The 20,745-nt window shown below is 36.7% G+C and overlaps 1 protein-coding gene across 1 annotated transcript; it reads left to right on the top strand.

Moving 5' to 3' along the window:
- The first annotated feature begins 16,380 nt into the window (after positions 1 to 16,380).
- Positions 16,381 to 18,113, top strand: LOC122435054 (ADP-ribosylation factor-like protein 5A). Its single transcript, XM_043458916.1, has one exon. The coding sequence runs from the start codon at positions 16,643 to 16,645 to the stop codon at positions 17,180 to 17,182; it is 540 nt and encodes a 179-aa protein (XP_043314851.1). The 5' UTR covers positions 16,381 to 16,642; the 3' UTR covers positions 17,183 to 18,113.
- The last annotated feature ends 2,632 nt before the right edge of the window (positions 18,114 to 20,745 follow it).

Genomic DNA, 20,745 nt, shown 5'->3' with positions numbered 1-20,745 from the left:
CTAGAACAAATCATTTCACAATTTGTATGGGAACACAAAAAAACCTCGATTAGCCAAAGCAATCTTGAGACAGAAGAATGAAACTGGAGGAATCGACCTGCCTGACTTCAGACTATACTACAAACCTACAGTCACCAAGACAGTATGGTACTGGCACAAAGACAGATATATAGATCAATGGAACAGAAGAGAAAGCCCAGAGATAAATCCATGCACCTATGGACACCCTATCTTTGACAAAGAAGGCAAGAATATACAATGGAGAAAAGACAATCTCTTTAACAAGTGGTGCTGGGAAAACTAGTCAACCACCTGTAAAAGAATGAAACTAGAATACTTTCTAATGCCATACACAAAAATAAACTCAAAAAGGATTAAAGATCTAAATGTAAAGCCAGAAACTATAAAACTTCTAGAGGAAAACATAGGCAGAACACTCTCTGACATAAATCACAGCAGGATCATCCAATAGCCACCTCCCAGAGTAAAGGACATAAAAGCAAAAGTAAACAAATGGGACCTGTTTAAACTTAAAATCTTTTGCATAATGAAGGAAACTGTAAACAAGGTGAAAAGACAGCTTTCAGAATGGGAGAAAATAATAGCAAATAAAGCAACTGACAAAGAATTAATCTCAAAAATACACAAGCAGCTCATGCAGCTCAATACCAGAAAAATAAATGACCCAATGAAAAAATGGGCCAAAGAACTAAACAGACATTTCTCCAAAGAAGACATTCAGATGGCTAACAAACACATGAAAAGATGCTCAACATCACTCATTGTCAGAGAAATGCAAATCAAAACCACAGTGGATTGCTATTTCATGCCAGTCAGAATGGCTGCTCTCAAAAGTCTACAAACAATAAATGCTGGAGAGGGTGCACAGAAAAGGGAACCCTCTCACACTGTTGGTGGGAACGCAAACTAGTACAGCCACTATGGAGAACAGGGTGGAGATTCCTTAAAAAACTGGAAATAGAACTGCCATACGACCCAGCAATCCCACTACTGGGAATACACACTGAGGAAACCAGAATTGAAAGAGACAACGTGTACCCCAATGTTCATTGCAGCACTGTTTACAATAGCCAGGACATGGAAGCAACCTAGACGTCCTTTGGCAGTCAAATGGGTAAGTTGTGGTACATGTACACAACGGAATATTACTCAGCTATTAAAAATAACACATTTGAGTCAGTCCTAATGAGGTGGATGAAACTGGAGTCTATTATACAGAGTAAAGTAAGTCACAAAGAAAAACACCAATACAGTATATTAATGCATATATATGGAATTTAGAAAGATGGTAATGATAACTCTATATGGGAGACAGCAAAAGAGACACAGATAAAAAGAACAGACTTTTGGACTCTGTGGGAGAAGGCAAAGGTGGAATGATTTGAGAGAATAGCATTAAAACATGTATATTTCCATACGTGAAATAGATGACCAGTCCAAGTTCGATGTATGAAACAAGGCACTCAAAGACAGTGCAGTGGGACAACCCAGAGGGATGGAGTGGGGAGAGAGTTAGCGGGGGTTTCAGGACGCGGGGATACATGTATACCCGTGGTTAATTCATGTCAATGTATGGCCAAAACTACCAAAATATTGTAAAGTAATTAGCCTCCAATTAAAATAATTAATTTTTTAAAAAAGTACTGTGAATTGGATGGTAATATATATATATATAGTCATCATATATATATATATATATATATTATATACATATAATATATATATAGAGAGAGGGTCATCTTAGTTATAGCCATAGGCATGTGGAAGTAAAATTTGCTGAAATCTAGGATTTGGCCTTAGATATATTATCATGGTGAGATGGAAATGATATATCTTGATTTGCTTCAATATCAAGCATATATTATATGAAATAAGCTTGGGCTTTTCATTGGAATAAGTTGTTTATATTCACTTTTTAAAACATGAAAAATAATAAGAAACTGCCACAACCCTATCTCCAAAATAAAAACTGATAAATATTATATACATAAAACTGGATTTACTTGTATATATACTTCTTTTAAAATACCATGTCTAAATAAATGAGATATCCATGTAAATCCTATAATTATATAGCAGCAGCTAACAGTTATTGAATGGTTAGTTTGTAACAGGAAATATTCTAAGCATTAACCATATTAATTCATATAATCCTCATAACCACTTGATTCAGCAGGTAATATTATTGTCATATTTCACAAGGAAACTGAAGCAATGAGTGATTTACCAAACTTGCTAGAGATAATACATATTTCAAGTAGTAGAGCTAGGATTCAAATCCATACAGTTATGGTACAGGCCCTGTGTTCTTAATAGTTATGCTATATTGGCTCTCAAGTATCACAAGATAAAAGAAGCAATCAGTATCATTCTCATCCAGTGAAAACCAGTTTGGGTGTATCCTCCACACTACCATGTCTTGCTCTATAATCACATAAGCAATTACATTTTGAACCTCTTGAAAAGATGCTGGATTTTCAGTTTAATTTATTTAAAAAAGCAAACAATCCCCCCTCCAGTGGCAACCACTCCAATCTCTCATGACTGTCTTTGTAATATTACAAACATATACCAAATAAACATTTTTTAGGTTTATAATTCCTTACATGAATATATCATTTCATGTCCATTGTTCTTCAACATTTTTACCACAGAACAGTATATCATGTAGATCCTTTTACTTTAATAGAAACAGATCTAATTTTTCCCTTTAAAATTTAGAATGATTACACCATAATTTAGTCATCCATTCCCTTACAAAAGGAAAATCTTTATAATTCATTTTCATTAAAACAATGATGGCAGTATGCAGCTTACCTACCTTTTAGATAGGGCAGATATCTAATAGTAAAAATAATGCTGGATCCACAAACCACAGAATGAGAGAAAATATTTTCAAATGAAGATACTGACAAGTGATTAATCTTGAAAATATACAAAAAGCTCATGAAGGTCAATTTAAAAAAATAATAATCAAAAATGTGAGGAAGATCTAAATGGATATTTTGCCAAGGAAGACATACAGCTGGCCAAAAAGCACATGAAAAGATCCTCAACACCACTAAGTAGTAGAGAAATGCAGACCAAAAATATTACAAAGTATCACCTTACACTGGTCAGAAAGGCCATCATCAAGAAAGTCTAGAAACAACAAATGCTGGAGAAGGTAGAGTGAAAAGGGAAGCCTCCTACACTTCTGGTGGGAATGTAAATTGGCACAGTTACTATGAGAACAGTTTGGAGGTTCCCTTAAAAAAAACTAAATATACCCTTGTGGCTCAGCTGGTAAAGAATCTGCCTGCAATGCAGAAGACCTGAGTTTGATCACTGGGTTGGGAAGATTCCCTAGAGAATGGAAAGGCTACCCACTCCAGTATTCTGCCCTGGAGAATTCCATGGACTGTATAGTCCATGAGGTTGCAAAGAGTCAGACACGACTGAGCGACTTTCACTTTCACTAAAAAAACTAAATATAAGAACTACTGTATGTTCCAGCAATTCCATTCCTGGGCATATATCTGGAGAAAACCATAATTTGAATAAACATGCACGCCAATGTTCATTGTGGCACTATTCACAATAGCCAAGGCATGGAAGCAACCTAAATATCTACAGAGGAATGGATAAAGAAGATGTAGTACATATGTTCAATGGAATATTACTCAGCCATAAAAAGGAATAAAATACTGTCATTTGCAGTGACATGGATGGACCTGGAGACTGTCATACTGAATGAAATAAGCCATAAAGAGAAAGACAAAATCATATGATGTCTCTTATATGTGGAATCTAAGCAAAAAAGTACAAATGAAATTATTTACAGACAGAAATAGAGTCACACGTAGAAAAAAAACTTGAGGTTACTAGGGAAGAAAGGAGTGGGGGAGGGATAAATAAGGAGATTGGGACTGCCATATACAAACGACTATATATAAAATAGATAACTAATAGGACCTATTATATATTTTATCTTAATAATATATATTATATAAAATATATATTAAATAAAATAGATTAATAATAGGACCTACTATATAGCACAAGGAACTCAATACTCTGTAATGACCTATATGGGAAAAGAATCTAAAATATATTGGATATATGTATAATGTGTAATTGACTTAATTTACTGTACTACTGAAACTTACATAACATTGTAAATAACTATACTCCAATAGAATTTTAATTTTTATACTAATGTGCCAAAAATTACTTTACTACACTCCCAGTAGTCTGCTTGATAATGCCCATTTCCTCAAAACTTCTTAAACTTTATATCAGTTTGTTTTTCCATTTATTTTTATTAGTTGGAGGCTAATTACTTTACAATATTGCAGTGGTTTTTGCCATACATTGACATGAATCAGCCATGGATTTACATGTATTCCCCATCCCAATCCCCCTTCCCACCTCCCTCCCCACCCCATCCCTCTGGGTCTTCCCAGTGCACCAGCCCCAAGCACTTGTCTTATGCAAATACAAAAAACCTCGAATAGCCAAAGTAATCTTGAGAAAGAAGAATGGAACTGGATATATCAGTTTTTAATATTAATTTTTTCTAATCTCAGGGGTGAAAATTTAATTTGCAGTTATGCAAAGTTCAGGTATTTTTCAGCTGGCTATGGTGTTTCTAATACTTACTGTATGTTGACCAGTATATCACGTTTACATATGCCAGTCTATAAATCCTGAATGCATACTATCATTCATGTGATAATTATTAGTGGGTAAGAAAGAGGAGGATTACTTAGGAGAAAGAGACAGTAAATAGAAGGCTATTTGTATAATCCAGGACAAAAATGTTTGGAAAAAGGGAATGGTAATGGAGAAAAGGTAACAAATCAAAAGGGATATAAGGAGGCATAGTGCATAAAAGTTCTTGAAGAATTGTTGATCTGGTTACAGGATATACCATGGAAAATGATAGCTATCCAAATTTAGAGTGACCCAAGGAAACATGACTAGGCTGTCACCATAATTTACAAGATAGTGTCTGCCAATGTTGCATTTAGCTGGCAAACATATCTTCATTTTCCTTCAATGGTAATAATTCAAAAGTAAGAAACTAAATTGCAATCTCATCACAATATTTTAAAATGTTATCTTGCTAAAGTGATAAAGAAGGAACAATTCAGAAGAATTAGTGATGATTCTATATAAGTAATAATATTTGAATAGTATTTAAATTCAATTCAGGGCCAGTGACAAGCCTTGATTGTTCAGAACTTTTGTGTAATAAAGTTTTATTAAAGTATAAAAGAGATAGAGAAAGCCTCTGACATAGATATCAGAACGGGGCAGAAAAAGTGCCCTGCTGCACTTTTATAGTTTATAGTAAGGAGTTGCTATATATGATAAGCTAGTTGCAAATTAGAGAAAGGACACGCCTCAAAATTGAGAGAGTTACACCAGGCCCCTCACCCACAAAATTCATTTTGAGATAGCATTGACACAAGGTCATCCTGGGCCATAAAACAATTGACATGAATCTTGAAGAAAGGCAGACTTCCAAGCAAATACACAGTTTCATTAACAGCTTAACAGAACATTTCCCTGAGTAAAACATACTGGTTTGTTGAGCCAAGAAAGGCAGATTCTAAGGCAAATACTTAGTTCATTAGCATAGCTTAAGAAAACCACTTCCATAAGAAAAACTTCATTGGTTAGCTCAAGGTTTGAGAAAAGTTAAGTTCAGGTGGAACCAGGTGCCATGGCAACACAAAATTTTAAAAGAAACCTTCTTTTAATTTTGTATAGAGAAGGGAAAAAAATGTCTGACACTTGTAGTTTGTTTCCTCCTGCTGCTTAAGGAAGAAGAAGAAAAAGTCTGACACTTGCAGTCTATTTCCTCTGTTTGGGGACCCCTAGTCTTCCTGCTTGTTACCCTCTCATCCCCCCCTTTTCTTTCAGGAATATTATACTGTCACCCTGCTTATTTAACTTATATGTAGAGTACATCATGCTAAATACTGGGCTGGATGAAGCACAAGCTGGAATCAAGATTGTGGGGAGAAATATCAATAACCTCAGATACGCAGATGATACCACCCTTATGGCAGCAAGTGAAGAGGAACTAAAGAGGCTCTTGATGAAAGTGAAAGAGGAGCGTGAAAAAGTTGGCTTAAAACTCAACATTCAAAAAACTAAGATCATGGCATCCAGTCCCATCACTTGATGGCAAACAGATGGGGAAATAATGGAAACAGTGAGAGGCTTTATTTTCTTGGGCCCCAAAACCACTGCAGATGGTGACTGTAGCCGTGAAATTAAAAGACACTTGCTCATTTGAAGAAAAGCTATGACCAACATAGACAGCATAGTAAAAAGCAGAGATGTTACTTTGTAAACAAAGGTCCATCTAGTCAAAGCTATGGTTTTTCCAGTGGTCATGTATGGATGTAAGAGTTGGATTATAAAGAAAACTGAGCACCAAAGAATTGATGCTTTTGAACTGTGGTGTTGGAGAAGACTCTTGAGAGTCCCTTGGACTACAAGGAGATCCAACCAGGGAATCAGCCCTGAATATTCATTGGAAGGACTCATGCTGAAGCTGAAACTCCAATACTTTGGCCACCTGATGCAAAGAACTGACTCACTGGAAAAGAACCCCCTGATGCTGGGAAAGATTGAAGGTAGGATGAGATGGGGATGACAGAGGATGAGATGGTTGGATGGCATTACCGACTCGATGGACATGAGTTTGGGCAAGCTCTGGGAGTTGGTGATAGACAGGGAAGCCTGGTATGCTGCAGTCCATGGGATCGCAAAGAGTCAGACACGACTGAGTGACTGAAATGAACTGAACTGATGCTGCCTAGGGAGAGGGGCATTGTTCTCTTCCATAACTGCTTCTGAGCTGATGAGGGGCATCATCCCTAAACTGATGAGGGAACATTCTCCTAACTCTCATATTGAGGATCTCTGATCCAGGGGCCCCAAGTAATAGTTGGAAGAAGCTGTTTGCTCCCTGAATCTATAACTGAGGCTAGAAACAAATCCAGTTACACAGTTATAGATGCAGGGAGCAAACAGCAAAAACATAACAATCAGAATTATTGCAATTAGGATAGTTTTCCACCAAGAGGAATTAGTTAATGCTTCCCAAAATGGGGCAATTGAGGTTTCAGGAATATCCATAGCCTGAGTCATCTTGTTCATGTGTTTTTTAAACTGAGTAATATTAGTGCTCATATCTGGTATATATGTACAGCACTGGGTATGAATAATGGTACAAGTTCCTCTTTGTGCAGCTGTTAGAATATCTAAGATCAATCTGCTTTGTAAAACCACTTTTCTAATCTGTATTTGTTCAGCATTAAGAGCTGAAATAGCTTTTTGAGAATCTTGTAAAGCCTGTTGAGTAAAGTTAGTCAGAGCATCCACTCTCAGCATAATGTCTGTAGTTCCTAGAGAGAGAACAAATATTGCAGCCAAATAATCATACCAGTTTAATACAGACTTGGTTCCGCAAGTTCTAAAATGTTGCAACTTACCAGGCTTCTCTGGAAGCTCTGAAAATGTGAAGCCGTGAGTAAAAGCTAAACCTAGGGTGCATCTCCCTAACCAGCCAGGGGGAAGCCACGCCCATAGGTAAGATGCTAATTCTAATATATTCTCAAAAATGAAGATGGACAGCCATTTATGTAGGTATGTATATAGATTTAGATATGATAGGTAAATGGAGTAGCAAGTACTTACATAGAAATGTTCATTATAGTGATGAGGTTGAAGAAAGAAACAGAATTAGAAGTTCTGAATATCCTATCTCAAATATGGGGCATCACATTAAACTAGTTTATTTTTTGACTCATAAGTTAAAGAATGATTTTGAACAACATAAAAACATGATCCTCTAAGTCATTGGAAAACACAAAAATGAAGTCTCTATACTAAAACTTAGAAAAGCACGGATTTTTTAAAGAAAGCATATAAGACAAATGGGCAGAATAAAATCAATATTAATTATTAAAACAAATGTGAGTTTAACTCCTACGCTGAGATTGAATAGACAGATAGGTAGGTGTGTGTGTGTGTGTGTTTGTGTGTGTGTTTCACTGAATTGAAAAATAATTTGTGAAAGAAAACCTTTGAAAAAGTTAAATATAAAATGTTACACAAATGAAAACAAAAGGAAAACAGGGGTAGCAAAATACCACTTGCAGTAAAATTCAAAACATTAAGTTTTAAATTTAATTTAATTAAGTAAAATTAAAAAAAATAAAGCATTAAGTGGGACCAAAAGTTCATTTTATATTGATAAAGTGTAAGATTTTTAGTGTAGTAAATGTTTTATTTAACTACTAAATAATCATCAGGAAAATATAACTAACTGGTTTATTGAACCCACCAAACTTTGAGAGGTATGATTAACAAATGTTTTTTTCTGTTTTGTTTTTCCAGTCACTGCCTTCAGTCATGCCCTGTTGACCCTGTCTTCTCAATCCATTTAATGACATTTCAGTAGTCTCTTCAGTTGGTCATTTTTAGTGATCATTAAGCAGCATATATTCCAATTAAAAACTATAAACTCATTTCCTCCTTTCCCTCCCAGTCTTGATGATCACACCAAAGGACCTGCAGAGGAGAGAGGTATGGGTTTCTTTTCTTTTAACCCTCCTTCCCTCTCTTCTGGTTCTAGCTTTTCTGGGATGTAAAACCTGAAAAAAGGAAACAGAAGAAACAGCAGGGGTTCTTTCACATAATTGGCTGCCAAAGTGATATTTTTCTTCTCCCATTGCTTCCCTAGTACACACTGCCTGACAATTAACATTTTCTGTTAGGTACTCACAAGAAAGAAAGTCAAGGTCTCTTGCAAGGCACGTTATCAATTTTGTAGGGAGTCCCATAGAAGGTCCTTCCTAACATGCAATTTTTTTAACAGTTGGATTTGCTCTCTTCTAGTTTCAACCCCAGATATAACCCCTCACAGTATATTTGCATAGACTTTGCTGGTGTGGTCCTGTGATCTATCTGGTGGTCAGACCTTTTGAACTATGGCTCGAGGTCAAATAATTTCATCAATGTCCACTTGATCCCAGGAAATCCATTTCCTTGCCATGTCAAACACAGGAAATTCAAAGTAAATTGGAATGAGATATCAATATACTTCACATATAGGCACACATTTTCTTGGAAAACTAGCTTCAGTTAACTAGGGATGGGAGAAGTACTTCCACCTTTCCTTACGGAAAAGAAACGGAAAAGTTACGGCACACATCAACAGGCCAATGGCTCACTAATCAAAAAAATCTGCCCACTGCACAAACAAGTGTTTATATTATGAGTGTCTGATCCTGACTTCTGTACTTTTATTCAAGAATGTGGAGTACTTGATATATTTTTGTCCTCAGCTTTGAAAGCTAACTCTCCAAGTTCAGGAAAATATGAAGCCCCATACAGTATTCTATTATATAGAATATAAAAGAAGAAAAAGAAATGTAGATGTAATGGTTATCAATAAAAAGAAAATAACTAGAAAATAATGATTCTTGTTTTCTCAATTTTCATTACTTGAATCAACAAAACTTAATTAGAATAATAAATATCTAAATATCACAATTAATAATATTGATTTAAGAATAATCTATGGACTATTATAACTAATAAACTAAGATTAAACTATATGACTGTGCCTACAAGTTTTTTAAATGATCTCTTATCAAGCCACAAAAAAAACCTCAATAAATTATGCAAAATATTCATTATACAGGTTCCAAAAACATCTCTAGTGCAATGAGATGAAATTAACTAGGAGATAAAAACAACAACAAAACCTAACCAACATGAAAACAATTATCCTTAATTTTATTTAGGCAAAAATAAGAATCAGAACTTCACTCACAAACCAAACTGAAAATTAGATTTCAGTCTTGGTCCACAGAATTTATACTTAAACTTTTGGCCTCCGTGCTTAAAAGTGACAGACACTATAAAGAACAAAAGTCAGCATACTATGGACTACAGGTAAATTCTAATCCACTACACTTCTTTTTAATAAATTAGGTTTTATGGAAACATAAATCAAATTCATTTATTTTTACTTTTTCCATGGCTGCTTTGCTGCCAATGGCAGTTTAATAGTTATGACAGAGATCATTAGACCAGAAAAGTCCAAAATATTCACTATCTAGCCCTTACAGAATAAATTTGTAAGCTCTGATAAACAGATGAAACAAAAAGATAAATTCACCTTGCTGATAGTTTCCTTTGTTGTGCAAAAGCTTTTAAGTTTCATTAGGTCCCATTTGTTTATTTTTGCTTTTATTTCCAATATTCTGGGAGGTGGGTCATAGAGGATCCTGCTGTGATTTATGTCAGAGAATGTTTTACCTATGTTCTCCTCTAGGAGTTTTATAGTTTCTGGTCTTACATTTAGATCTTTAATCCATTTTGAGTTTATTTTTGTGTATGGTGTTAGAAAGTGTTCTAGTTTCATTCTTTTACAAGTGGTTGACCAGTTTTCCCAGCACCACTTGTTAAAGAGGTTGTCTTTTTTCCATTGTATAGTGTTGCCTCCTTTGTCGAAGATAAGGTGTCCAGAGGTTTGTGGATTTATCTCTGGGCTTTCTATTCTGCTCCATTGATCTATATTTCTGTCTTTGTGCCAGTACCATACTGTCTTGATGACTGTGGCTTTGTAGTAGAGTCTGAAGTCAGGCAGGTTGATTCCTCCAGTTCTATTCTTCTTTCTCAAGATTACTTTAGCTATTCGAGGTTTTTTGTATTTCCATACAAATTGAGAAATTATTTGTTCTAGTTCTGTGAAAAATACCATTGGTAGCTTAATAGGGATTGCATTGAATCTATAGATTGCATTGGGTAGAATAGCCATTTTGACAATATTGATTCTTCCAATCCATGAACACGGTATGTTTCGCCATCTCTTTGTGTCCTCTTTGATTTTTTTCATCAGTGTTTTATAGTTTTCTATGTATAGGCCTTTTGTTTCTTTAGGTAGATATACTCCTAAGTATTTTATTCTTTTTGTTGCAATGGTGAATGGTATTGTTTCCTTAATTTCTCTTTCTGTTTTCTCATTGTTAGTGTATAGGAATGCAAGGGATTTCTGTGTATTAATTTTATATCCTGCAACTTTACTATATTTGTTGATTAGCTCTAGTAATTTTCTGGAAACTATAAGCAAGGTGAAAAGACAGCCCTCAGATTGGGAGAAAATAATAGCAAATGAAGAAACAGACAAAGGATTAATCTCAAAAATCTACAAGCAACCCCTGCGGCTCAATTCCAGAAAAATAAATGACCCAATCAAAAAATGGGCCAAAGAACTAAACAGACATTTCTCCAAAGAAGACATACAGATGGTTAACAAACACATGAAAAGATGCTCAACATCACTCACTATCAGAGAAATGCAAATCAAAAACAAAGAGGTACCATTACACGCCAGTCAATGGCTGCTATCCAAAAGTCTACAAGCAATAAATGCTGGTGAGGGTGTGGAGAAAAGGGAACCCTCTTACACTGTTGGTGGGAATGCAAACTAGTACAGCCGCTATGGAGAACAGTGTGGAGATTTCTTAAAATCTGGAAATAGAAGTGCCATATGACCCAGCAATCCCACTTCTGGGCATACACACTGAGGAAACCAGATCTGAAAGAGACACGTGCACCCCAATGTTCATCACAGCACTGTTTATAATAGCCAGGACATGGAAGCAACCTAGATGCCCATCAGCAGACGAATGGATAAGGAAGCTGTGGTACATATACACCATGGAATATTACTCAGCCATTAAAAAGAATTCATTTGAATCAGTTCTAATGAGATGGATGAAACTGGAGCCCATTATACAGAGTGAAGTAAGCCAGAAAGATAAAGAACATTACAGCATGTTGACACATATATATGGAATTTAGAAAGATGGTAATGATAACCCTATATGCAAAACAGAAAGAGACACAGATATACAGAACAGACTTTTGGACTCTGTGGGAGAAGGTGAGGGTGGGATGTTTCGAGAGAACAGCATCGAAACATGTATATTTTCTAGGGTGAAACAGATCACTAGCCCAGGTTGGTTGCATGAGACAAGTGCTCGGGCCTGGTGCACTGGGAAGACCCAGAGGGATCGGGTAGAGAGGGAGGTGGGAGGGAGGATTGGGATGGGGAATACATGGAAATCCATGGCTGATTCATGTCAATGTATGACAAGACCCAGTGTGGTATTGTAAAGTGATTAGTCTCCAACTAATAAAAATAAGTGAAAAAAAAAAAGAGAAATTCATGATGAAAACAAGAAAAACATTTTCATGGACCATATAAACAAAAAATATGCATTAACTTGAAGGAAAAAACAATAGGAATTGTAGCATAAGATTCAATAAATGCCAAAAGACAAGAGGTAAACAACTTTAAAATGGTATGAGAAAAAGAAATGCTTGTCACCTTAGATGTATGTGCTGTGTTTAGTCACTCAGTTGTGTCCAACTCTTGCGACCCCAGGGACTATGACCCACCAGGCTCCTCTGTCCCTGGGATTCTCCAGGCAAGAATTCTGGAGTGGGTTGCCATTTCCTTCTCCAGGGGATTTTCCCAAGAATTGAACCTGTGTCTCCTGTATCTTCTGCATTGCAGGCAGGTTCTTTACACATTGAAAATATATCCTTTAAAAATGAAGGTGGGGCAGCCAGTTTGGAAAATACTCTGACAGTTCTTCAAAAAGAGAAATGGAAGAGTGTTCACACACAGAAGAAAAATCAAAAACAAAACTTTTAAACCAGTGTTCTTAGCAGAATTATTCACAAAAGCCAAAGGTTAAAAATCCCAAATGGGGACATCCCTGGTACTGTATTGACTAAGACTGTGCTTCCAATGCAGGGGGCCTGCGTTCCATCCCTTGTTGGAGAACTAGATTCCACATGCTGCAACTGACAGTTTTCTTGCCACAGCATGCTACAACTAAGTCCTGATACAGCCAAATAAATAAATCAATTTTTAAAAATCCCAAATGTCCATTCACTGATAAGTGGATGAACAAAATGTAGGCTATGCCTATGCTGGAATATTAGTTGACATAAAAAGGAATGCTGTACTGATACATGGCACAACATGGATTAACACTGAAAAATTAAGCTAAGTTAAGAAATTCAGACAAAAAAATCACATATTATATGATTCCAGCAAGATTAAATGTACGGAATAGGCATTAAATTTATAGAGATAGAGGTCTTTCCTGGTGGCTCAGTTGTAAAGAAATTGCCTGCAATGTGGAAATCACAGGTTTGATTCCTGGGTTGGAAAGATCCCCTGGAGACGGAAACAGCAACCCACTCCAGTGTTCTTGCTGAGAAATCCCATGGACAGAGGATTCTGGAGGGCTACAGTCCATGGGATCACAAGAGTCAGACACAACTTAGTGACTAAACCACCACCACCATAGAGATAGAAAGCAGATTAGTGGTTACCAGAGGAATTGGGATAAGGTGTAAATGAGGAGTGACTACTAATGGGTATGGACTTCTGCTTTTATTTAGAGCATAGAAAGCTGGAAAGATCACTACTTCCACTTTAATAATAATAAAAAGTCAAATAATCTTCAAAATCATAACTTTTCCTGAGTGCACTAGACTTGAATTCACAAGGCAAGCAACCAAGTAAATAAAATTCCAAAGAGTGACAAGCCCCACCAAAGAGAAATAGGATACCTGAACTGTCTCACCTTTGACAGAGCATGGGAAAAAGAGGTAGCCATCATACAGGCAGGTAAGAAAAAAATCAGTTCCTAAAGGCCAATTGTGGACTACACTTTGAAACAAAGCTCTTTCAACACAAGTAGTTGTTTAGTAGAATTTAGTGAATTTTTATGTTCTTCATTACATATTTCCATATTGCTTGAATTGTTCATAATGAAATTTTTTAATTATAAAACCAATACAATGGAGGTTATTTGTTTACTGTAGAGGGAGGGTGGGAATCTACAAATGATATGAATAGGAAAATCACAGAAGAGGAAGCTGAATGCCCCATGTGTGCATGTGTGCAGAGTCGTGCCCAACTCTTTGAGACTCCATGGACTGTAACCTGCCAGGCTCCTCTGTCCATGGAGTTTTCCAGGCAAGAATCCTAGAGTGGGTTGCTATTTCCTTCTCTAAGGGATCTTCTTGACCTAGGGATTGAACCCTCATCACGTGTGTCTCCTGAACTGGCAGGCAGATTCTTTACCACTAGCACCACCTGGGAAGGCCCAATGCTCTATAAACATACTGATAGTATATAACCAATATTATTGATAGTAAAGGAAATGCAAAATACAAAAATAATGAAATATCATTTCATATCTCTATAGTGACAAAATATTTTTATAAATTCCCTGTACCATTTGTTGGTAGGGATGTGAGAAAATAGGGAGGGGAGCTCTCATAGTCTTCTGAATAAATTGTTATCACCACATTCTGGAAAAATCCTTTGAGTTAAACATGGTGATATCTAAGGGAGCTTAGATTTCACATCTAGAAATATACCCTAGAGAAATTTTTATACAAGTGTATATGGGGTAAAATAAGAATGTGCATTTGAGAAATAAGAACATCAATCAATAAACTGCAGTGGGTTAATGAAAATATACTATCACAAGCTGAAATCAAGACTGCTGGTAGCAATGTCAACAATCTCATATATGCAGATGATACAGCTTTAATAGCAGAAAATGAAGAATATCTAAAGAAACTTTCGAAAGCAGAGAGTGAAAAGGCTGGGTTAAAGCTCAACATTCAAATAACTAAGATCATGACATCTGGTCCCATTACTTCATGGCAAACAGAAGGGGAAAAAGTGGAAACAGTGACAGATTTTATTTTCTTCGGCTTGAAAATCACTATGGATGGTGACCGCAGTCTTGAAATTCAAAGACACTTGCTCCTTGGAAGGAAAACTATGACAAACATAGACAGCATATAAAAAGCAGAGACATCACTTAACCAACAGAAATCTAGATAGTCAAAGCTATGGTTTTTTCCAGTGGTCATGTGCAGATGTGAGAGCTGGACCATAAAGAAGGCTGAGCACCCAAATAATTGATGCTTTTGAATTGTGGTGCTGGGGAAGACTTGAGAGTCCCCTGAACTGCACAGAGATCAAACCAGTCAATCCTAAAGGAAATCAACTGAAACTGAGTGATTCCAATACTTTAGTCATCTGATGCAAAGAGCTGACTCATTGGAAAAGACCGCAATGCTGGGAAAGTTTGAAGAAGGTAAAAGGAGAAGGGGCAGCAGAGGATAAGGTGGTTAGACAGCATCACCAACCACTGGACATGAATCTGAGAAACTCTGAGATATGAAAGAATTATATATCCACCTATAGAAGAATTACATATTGTGTATGGATAAATATATAGTAAACGAATGGTAACAAGAATGTGAAAGATGAGCATGTAAGTCATACTAAAGGGAGATATGTTGCTGCTGCTAAGTCACGTCAGTCGTGTCCGACTCTGTGCGACCCCATAGATGGCAGCCCACCAGGCTCCGCCGTCCCTAGGATTCTCCAGGCAAGAATACTGGAGTGGATTGCCATTTCCTTCTCCAGTGCATGAAAGTGAAAAGTAAAAGTGAAGTCGCTTTGTCGTGTCCTACTCTTCGCGACCCCATGGACTGCAGCCTACCAGGCTCCTCCGTCCATGGGATTTCCCAGGCAAGAGTACTGGAGTGGGTTGCCATTGCCTTCTCCAAAAGGGAGGTATAGAGGGAGAGTAATCTTAGGCAGGGTAAACTAGAGGCTTCAATTGATCACTAAAGTATTATATCTTTAAAAACATCTAATTGAAGCAAATATGAAATTATGATAAGATTTTTACAAACTGTCATGTTTGCTACTGTATTCTTTTTGAGACTGAGGCTTCTCTGGTGGATCAGATGGTAAAGAATCCACCTGCAATGCAGGAGACCTGGGTTTAATCCCTAGGTTGGGAAGACCCCCTGGAGGAGGGCATGGCAACCCGCTGCACTTTCTTGCCTGGAGAGTCCCCAAGGACAGAGGAGCCTGGCAGGCTACAGTCCATGGGGTCACAAAGAGTCAAACACGACTGAGCAACCTAGCACAGAACACAGCACAATACTAAAATTTAAATGAGTACAATTACAACAAAAACTCTAAACTAAGGAAGTTTGGCCTAAATTTGGTCACAATTGTAAAATTTTAATTTTTAATACATCCAATATAAAATTAAAAAGATGAAAAAAACTATTCATTTGACTTAAGAAAATAATAAAATCACTCCTTGGGGAGTAGGAGAAAGAAGTTATGAAAATAATCAGAGAACTTCTTAAATTATAAAACAGAAAAATATGACAACATTGGTAAATACAAATTTTTCCCTAAAAAGGGGGAAAACTGACGGTGGCCCGCGAGGCTCGTCGCAGACAACGCGGCGGCGATGTCCGCGAGCCAGGCGGGAGCCGCGGCGGCAGCGGCGGGGCCTCGCGGACGGCACGGCGGCCTGGGCTTCGGCCTTCCTCCGGTTCCTAGGAAGCGGGCCGACGGCCAGCGCGGCAGCAGCAGCGGCAGAGACGGAGGCTCCGGCGCGTCTCTCTCCTCCCCTTGAGCCTGAGCCGGGGGAGGCCAGGCGGCCCGGGTGGCTGGAGAGGGGTCCGCTGCCCGAGAATGGGAATTCTCTTCACCAGGATATGGAGACTGTTCAATCACCAGGAGCACAAAGTTATCATTGTTGGGCTGGATAATGCAGGAAAAACTACCATCCTTTACCAGTTTTCTATGAATGAAGTTGTACATACGTCCCCAACAATAGGAAGTAATGTAGAAGAGATAGTGATTAATAATACACGTTTTCTAATGTGGGACATTAGTGGCCAAGAATCTCTTCGTTCTTCCTGGAACACTTATTATACTAACACAGAGTTTGTAATAGTTGTTGTGGACAGTACAGACAGAGAAAGGATTTCTGTAACTAGAGAAGAACTCTATAAAATGTTAGCCCATGAGGACCTAAGGAAAGTTGGATTGCTGATTTTTGCTAACAAACAAGATGTTAAAGGATGCATGACTGTAGCAGAAATCTCCCAGTTTTTGAAACTAACTTCTATTAAAGATCACCAGTGGCACATCCAGGCATGTTGTGCTCTTACTGGCGAGGGGTTATGCCAAGGACTTGAATGGATGATGTCACGACTTAAGATTAGATGATCTCTACTGACCTCTTCTCATAGACTTTGTGTAAATGAAGTGCTGGACTTTACCTGAAAGCTGCAAAAATTAATGGTTTAGATATATTTATAATAAACTGATTTAAACATTTAAACTTTTTCTATAAGAAGAAAAATTAAGACCACTTATTTGAAAACACAGATGAAGTTTCACCTTTCAATCTGCTTTCTCATTAGTTCCTTCCAAAGCAAGGTCTTAAAGCTGTGATTGACATTTTTCTCATAATGAATCCTCTCAGGACACTGTGTAGCCTGTGGTAAGTACAAAGGGAGAGGAAGACATTTTTAACTTTCAGAGCTTTATTATCAGTATAACCCTCCCTTGTTGAATGTCGTGCTCTTCCTGTTCCATTAAGTCAAAATACAAATCAGCACAGATACTCAGTTTCCAATATTTTAAAATGTAATTATGAAAAGTATTTTACATAAGGTTGTGTATGTATTGTGTATATACCTCAAGTTCGAGTTAATGGCTTTGAATCATGTTCTTAAAGAAAAGCAAATAACACAGAAACTAGTATCCTTAGTTACAGATATAACGGGATGAGTACTGGCATTGATGGTGAGTGCCATCTCGTACTTCCCCTATGTTCTCTGTATCATACTAACCTACCCCCAAATCATTGAGCCGCTCTTTTAAAAAAAAAGAAAGGACAGAGCTTCACATTGTGTCCCTGATTTTTTACTGAGCGAATCACATACATGGAAAGCTGTAATCTGGCTGAGTGGAGTGTCTGTCATATTCTCGACTTAGTATTACTGGTGGACAGAATAGCACACTGAGCAGTGATCAGATTGCTCCCTTTATTGGACCTTATGCCATCTAAATTTACTGAGTGAATTGTTAATCCATTAATTGGCCAATCATTAATTGTGATTAAAATTATAAAGTGATTTTTTTTCAGCATTAATTGGAAACTGTTGTGTGATATATGTCTACCAAGAGAAGTATCACGCCATAAACATTGTCAAATAATTTAGCTACAGTCTTCTTAGATAACAAATTATATGTCAAGCATTTAAAGTGAATTTGAGATGAAAGGTGAAGCGTATTTTCTAAGCAGTGAAGATAATTTGAAAATTCCTGATTTCTTAGGAGTTGAAGTAGGTTGAGGTTTTATTTGTGTCTAAGTTTTCTTTTATCATCTTTATACCATGTGAATGTATTGTTTGACAGTTACAAAATACGAATTTTTTTTAATGCTTTTAAGAATTTGGTTTAAAAATTGATCAACATAATGTATTTTATTAAGAAGTAACTTAGCCCCCAAACTTTATATGTTTACTTGGGTATTTCTTTTTTCTCCACCTGAAAATCTAAGATATTTCTGTTGTAACTGTAAGCAAACTTATCCTAAATGTGTTAAAACATATTCTTGGGTACTGTTTTTTAATATACTATGTTTGGATTAAACAAACATCTTATTTAGGGTTATCATGCTCAACTTTGGAAAGAACAAAGCTCCATACCTCTGTTCATGTGACAAAGATCTAAATGTAAGACCAGAAACTATAAAACTCCTAGAGGAGAACATAGGCAAAACACTCTCCGACATAAATCACAGCAAGATCCTCTATGACCCACCTCCCAGAATATTGGAAATAAAAGCAAAACTAAACAAATGGGATCTAATGAAACTTAAAAGCTTTTGCACTACAAAAGAAACTATAAGTAAGGTGAAAAGACAGCCGTCAGATTGGGAGAAAATAATAGCAAATGAAGAAACAGACAAAGGATTAATCTCAAAAATATACAAGCAACTCCTGCAGCTCAATTCCAGAAAACTAAATGACCCAATCAAAAAATGGGCCAGAGAACTAAACAGACATTTCTCCAAAGAAGACATACAGATGGCTAACAAACACATGAAAAGGTGCTCAACATCACTCATTATTAGAGAAATGCAAATCAAAACCACAATGAGGTACCATTACACACCAGTCAGGATGGCTGCTATCCAAAAGTCTACAAGCAATAAATGCTGGAGAGGGTGTGGAGAAAAGGGAACCCTCTTACACTGTTGGTGGGAATGCAAACTAGTACAGCCGCTATGGAGAACAGTGTGGAGATTTCTTAAAATACTGGAAATAGAACTGCCATATGACCCAGCAATCCCACTTCTGGGCATACACACTGAGGAAACCAGATCTGAAAGAGACACGTGCACCCCAATGTTCATCGCAGCACTGTTTATAATAGCCAGGACATGGAAGCAACCTAGATGCCCATCAGCAGATGAATGGATAAGGAAGCTGTGGTACATATACTCCATGGAATATTACTCAGCCGTTAAAAAGAATTCATTTGAATCAGTCCTAATGAGATGGATGAAACTGGAGCCCATTATACAGAGTGAAGTAAGCCAGAAAGATAAAGAACATTACAGCATACTAACACATATATATGGAATTTAGAAAGATGGTAATGATAACCCTATATGCAAAACAGAAAAAGAGACACAGATGTACAGAACAGACTTTTGAACTCTGTGGGAGAAGGTGAGGGTGGGATGTTTCAAAAGAACAGCATGTATACTATCTATGGTGAAACAGATCACCAGCCCAGGTGGGATGCATGAGACAAGTGCTCCGGCCTGGTGCACTGGGAAGACCCAGAGGAATCGGGTGGAGAGGGAGATGGGAGGGGGGATCGGGATGGGAAAAAAAAAAAAGGGGGGAAAACTTTAGCAAGCATAACAAACAAAATGAAAACATAAAGAAAGCAGATAACAAAGAACATTAAGAATTAGAGGAGAAAAAAATAAAGTGAAAAATAAATTATGATAATAAACTTGAACAGTAGGTAATTTGCTAACTAAATAAAACTTAGATTCAATTTAATTAAGAAAGCTCAATATACAAATATCAGCTGATGTAATTACATGATATGCTATAGCATAATCTCCATACTAGTTGCCAGAATCAGTTTAAATTAATCCATCCTTTTAGTTTTAACCTATTTCAGAAATTATAACATTTCAGGAAAGTTTACTTTGCAAACCTAACAGAACCCTGAGCCCAATACCTAAGAAAGAGAGCCCAAAGTAGAAAAATGAATCAATCTCAACTGTAAATAGAAATAATTAAATCATAAATATGAAGGAAATTATTGTAACTTAGTTGTACTTTTTCCAGGAATGTGAGACTCATTTTTTAAAATTAAATACATATTTTACCATAAGAATTGAAATAATGGAAGCCAAAAACTCAAACTATGTGGTTTCCTCAGTAGGTACAGAACAAATATTTGATAAAATTGATATTCATTGCTAATGAAAAAGTCTTAATAACTTAAGGGGAAAAACATACTTAACACACTAAACTGTACTTGTCCCAGACCAACAATAAATATTGAACATAATCATGAATTAAGTGTATTAGAATTATCTGGGAATCTTTTTACCATACCAGTTCTTGAGCCCCAACAATTCTAATTAAGGAACTTGCATCTGTAAAACTTCCCTGATTATTCTAAGGCAGACTGTGGAATATACAGTGAGGAACACTACATTACAGGCTGTCCATTATAGTGAGTAATAAGAG

Source organism: Cervus canadensis, chromosome X, assembly GCF_019320065.1.
Source record: "Cervus canadensis isolate Bull #8, Minnesota chromosome X, ASM1932006v1, whole genome shotgun sequence".
Classification (NCBI taxonomy): Eukaryota; Metazoa; Chordata; class Mammalia; order Artiodactyla; family Cervidae; genus Cervus; species Cervus canadensis.
This window is presented reverse-complemented; position numbering and strand designations above follow the sequence as displayed.

Excerpts from the sequence above, each read along its gene's own strand:
- LOC122435054 (XM_043458916.1), top strand. The coding sequence starts at position 16,643 with ATGGGAATTCTCTTCACCAGGATATGGAGACTGTTCAATCACCAGGAG.